General features: G+C 47.4%; 1 protein-coding gene across 1 annotated transcript in view; it reads left to right on the forward strand.

Annotated features, from left to right (window-relative positions):
* notch1b (notch receptor 1b) overlaps window positions 1-2,500 on the forward strand; it is a 59,269-nt gene that overhangs the window by 36,997 nt on the left and 19,772 nt on the right. Inside the window, exons 10-12 of the mRNA XM_070555544.1 lie at window positions 297-410; window positions 486-719; window positions 789-899. Coding sequence (XP_070411645.1) covers window positions 297-410; window positions 486-719; window positions 789-899 — 459 coding nt within the window. The remainder of the gene's footprint in view (window positions 1-296; window positions 411-485; window positions 720-788; window positions 900-2,500) is intronic.

Below are 2,500 nucleotides of genomic sequence, written 5' to 3' on the forward strand. Positions count from 1 at the left end.
CAGCGGGGGGAGCTCGTAGCGCCGCTCCGTTGTTCATTAGCATGCAGATTCTGTGATGGGGTACGAGAAGGGTCCAGGGTTGTAGTGGGAAAGCTGGTTAGGGTTAGTGGGAAAGCTGGTTAGGGTTAGTGGGAAAGCTGGTTAGGGTTAGTGGGAAAGCTGGTTAGGGTTAGTGGGAAAGCTTAAAACGTGCTGGGAACAAAGTAGCCGCGTTTACACACACACACACCTCACACAAACACACACACACACACCTCACACAAACACCTCACACACAAACGTGCTGCTTTTTTCAGGGTTCACAGGGAACTTTTGCCAGATAGACACTGATGAGTGTGCCAGCACGCCGTGTGAAAATGGCGCCAAATGCACAGACGGACCAAACAAGTACACCTGCGAGTGCACTGAGGGTACGCAAACGTCGATATGAACAGAAACGCCTTCGTCAGGACAAAACAGGGCGTAAAATGAGTGTTTCCCTTTAGGCTACACTGGGAGACACTGTGAGATGGGCATCAACGAGTGCGACTCTGACCCGTGCCACTACGGCTCCTGCATCGATGGTCTCGCCTCGTTCAGCTGCCACTGTAACCCCGGCTTCACCGGCAGGCTGTGTGAGACTAACATCAACGAGTGTCTGAGCCAGCCTTGCAGGAACGGAGGCACCTGTCAGGACCGAGAGAACGCCTACATCTGCAGCTGCCCCAAGGGTACCACAGGTAAACGGCACACAAGGAAAGTACAAGCAGATGCTTGAAAATACGTTTAACTGAAACGATTTTTCCCAGGAATCAACTGCGAAGTCAACATTGATGACTGCAAAAGCAACCCCTGTGACTATGGGACCTGCATCGACAAGATCAATGGCTACGAGTGTGCCTGTGAGCCTGGCTACACTGGTAAAGAAACCAAATCCCTCAGATTAATTCAATATTTATGTTTTTCCTTAAACTTCAGTTAGAAGGAATGTACGTGAGAGGTTTGGTGACTCTCTGTAAAACTGAGTTCAACTTTAAAACGAGACAAAGGAAAACTGAAAAATGTGTTAATAAGCTAAAGGCGCCACATTTGCTAACCCTCCCACTGTCCTAAAGGGGGTGACCCCGCCAGGACAGCTGACCGTTGAGCAGGGTTGATGGTTCATCCCTTGGGTCCACGTGGCGGGGGTGAGGAGTGAGCACCACCTCACCCCCGCCACGTGGACCTGAAGGGATAAACCACTAATCCTGCTCAAGGGTCAACTTTCCTGGCGGGGTCACCCCCTTTAGGACAGTGGGAGGGTTAACCCAGCAGAAATCCACGCTGCCCGCAGCCCGGGGCCGACTTATACCAACAGACGACTGAGTTTTACCCACTTCTGTCAGATCTGGAAAGTACGATTCTGCCCAGTCTCACTCAAAAGCAACTTCTTGCTCCATCATGATTTCTAATGAATGACTCTCAGTGACCATCGTATCAAATTTAAAATCATCCGACAGAGTTGATGCTATTTTTGTGTTGGTGATGCCGGTAAGCTGTGATTTATGTACCCAACAATACATTTCATTCACATCTGTCCAGTTCTCTATGGAACATTTAGCTTATGAAGGCACACAGACACGGGCAAAAACATTGTAGACTGCCTTTCACCTTCAGGCAGTCGCTTATTAGGGAAAATATTTTTGACATCTCATATTTGACTGAATGCTGGCAGAGTCTGAGAGTTTGTGCAGTTTTAGAAGAATATTAACGGGGACTTATGAAAAATGCACCTTTTTCAACCTTTTGTGCTGCCTTGTTGGTCGCTAATAATAATAATAATAATAATAAATTTAACTTATAATGCACTTTATATTTCAGGAATCTCAGTGCTACAGAACACACAACTAAACACTCCAAACTCGAAAAAAGTACCTGTCCGGTTCTTGGTTTTGGGAATTATGTGCCTAAAACAATCCGTTTCAAAAAGTCCCCTTTTGCGTTGTCAGAAAAATTAGAATAGAACCAACGTGTTACCAGAAATCAGAGCTTCTCAGCCTATAGCAGTCTGAGCGGGAGATGGGTGGGCGTGGCCAGCTCCAGCTTGTTTTCTTAACTCATTCACTGCCAATGACGACTAAAGTCGTCATTTGCATGTTTTTACTGTGTGGGCGTCGGACGAGCCCCCACACCGAGAGAACAAACATCTCAGCTCTGAAGCCGATCTTCATCCGCGTACGTCACACGTCGCGTGATCAGGAAGCAGAACATCCGTGTGTTAGGAGATCGTTTTGGGTCACTGCTGTAAAAAAAGTGAGGCGCGAACCAGAAAAGCTTCTGCCGATCACAATTCAACAACGGATTATGAAAGAACGGATAACGCTCGAAACACGCGGATTCTTCCTGATGTAAGAGGCGAGTCTCCGCTTTGTTTTGGTGTCAACATCATCCTAGCGCACAACGTTCTGTCACTCTTAAAAAACAGTAAAAACGGTGAGAAACGCTGGCAGTGAAAGAGTTAAAGGGCCAGAGCTCTGAAATG

Source organism: Nothobranchius furzeri, chromosome 10 (genome assembly GCF_043380555.1).
Source record: "Nothobranchius furzeri strain GRZ-AD chromosome 10, NfurGRZ-RIMD1, whole genome shotgun sequence".
Classification (NCBI taxonomy): Eukaryota; Metazoa; Chordata; class Actinopteri; order Cyprinodontiformes; family Nothobranchiidae; genus Nothobranchius; species Nothobranchius furzeri.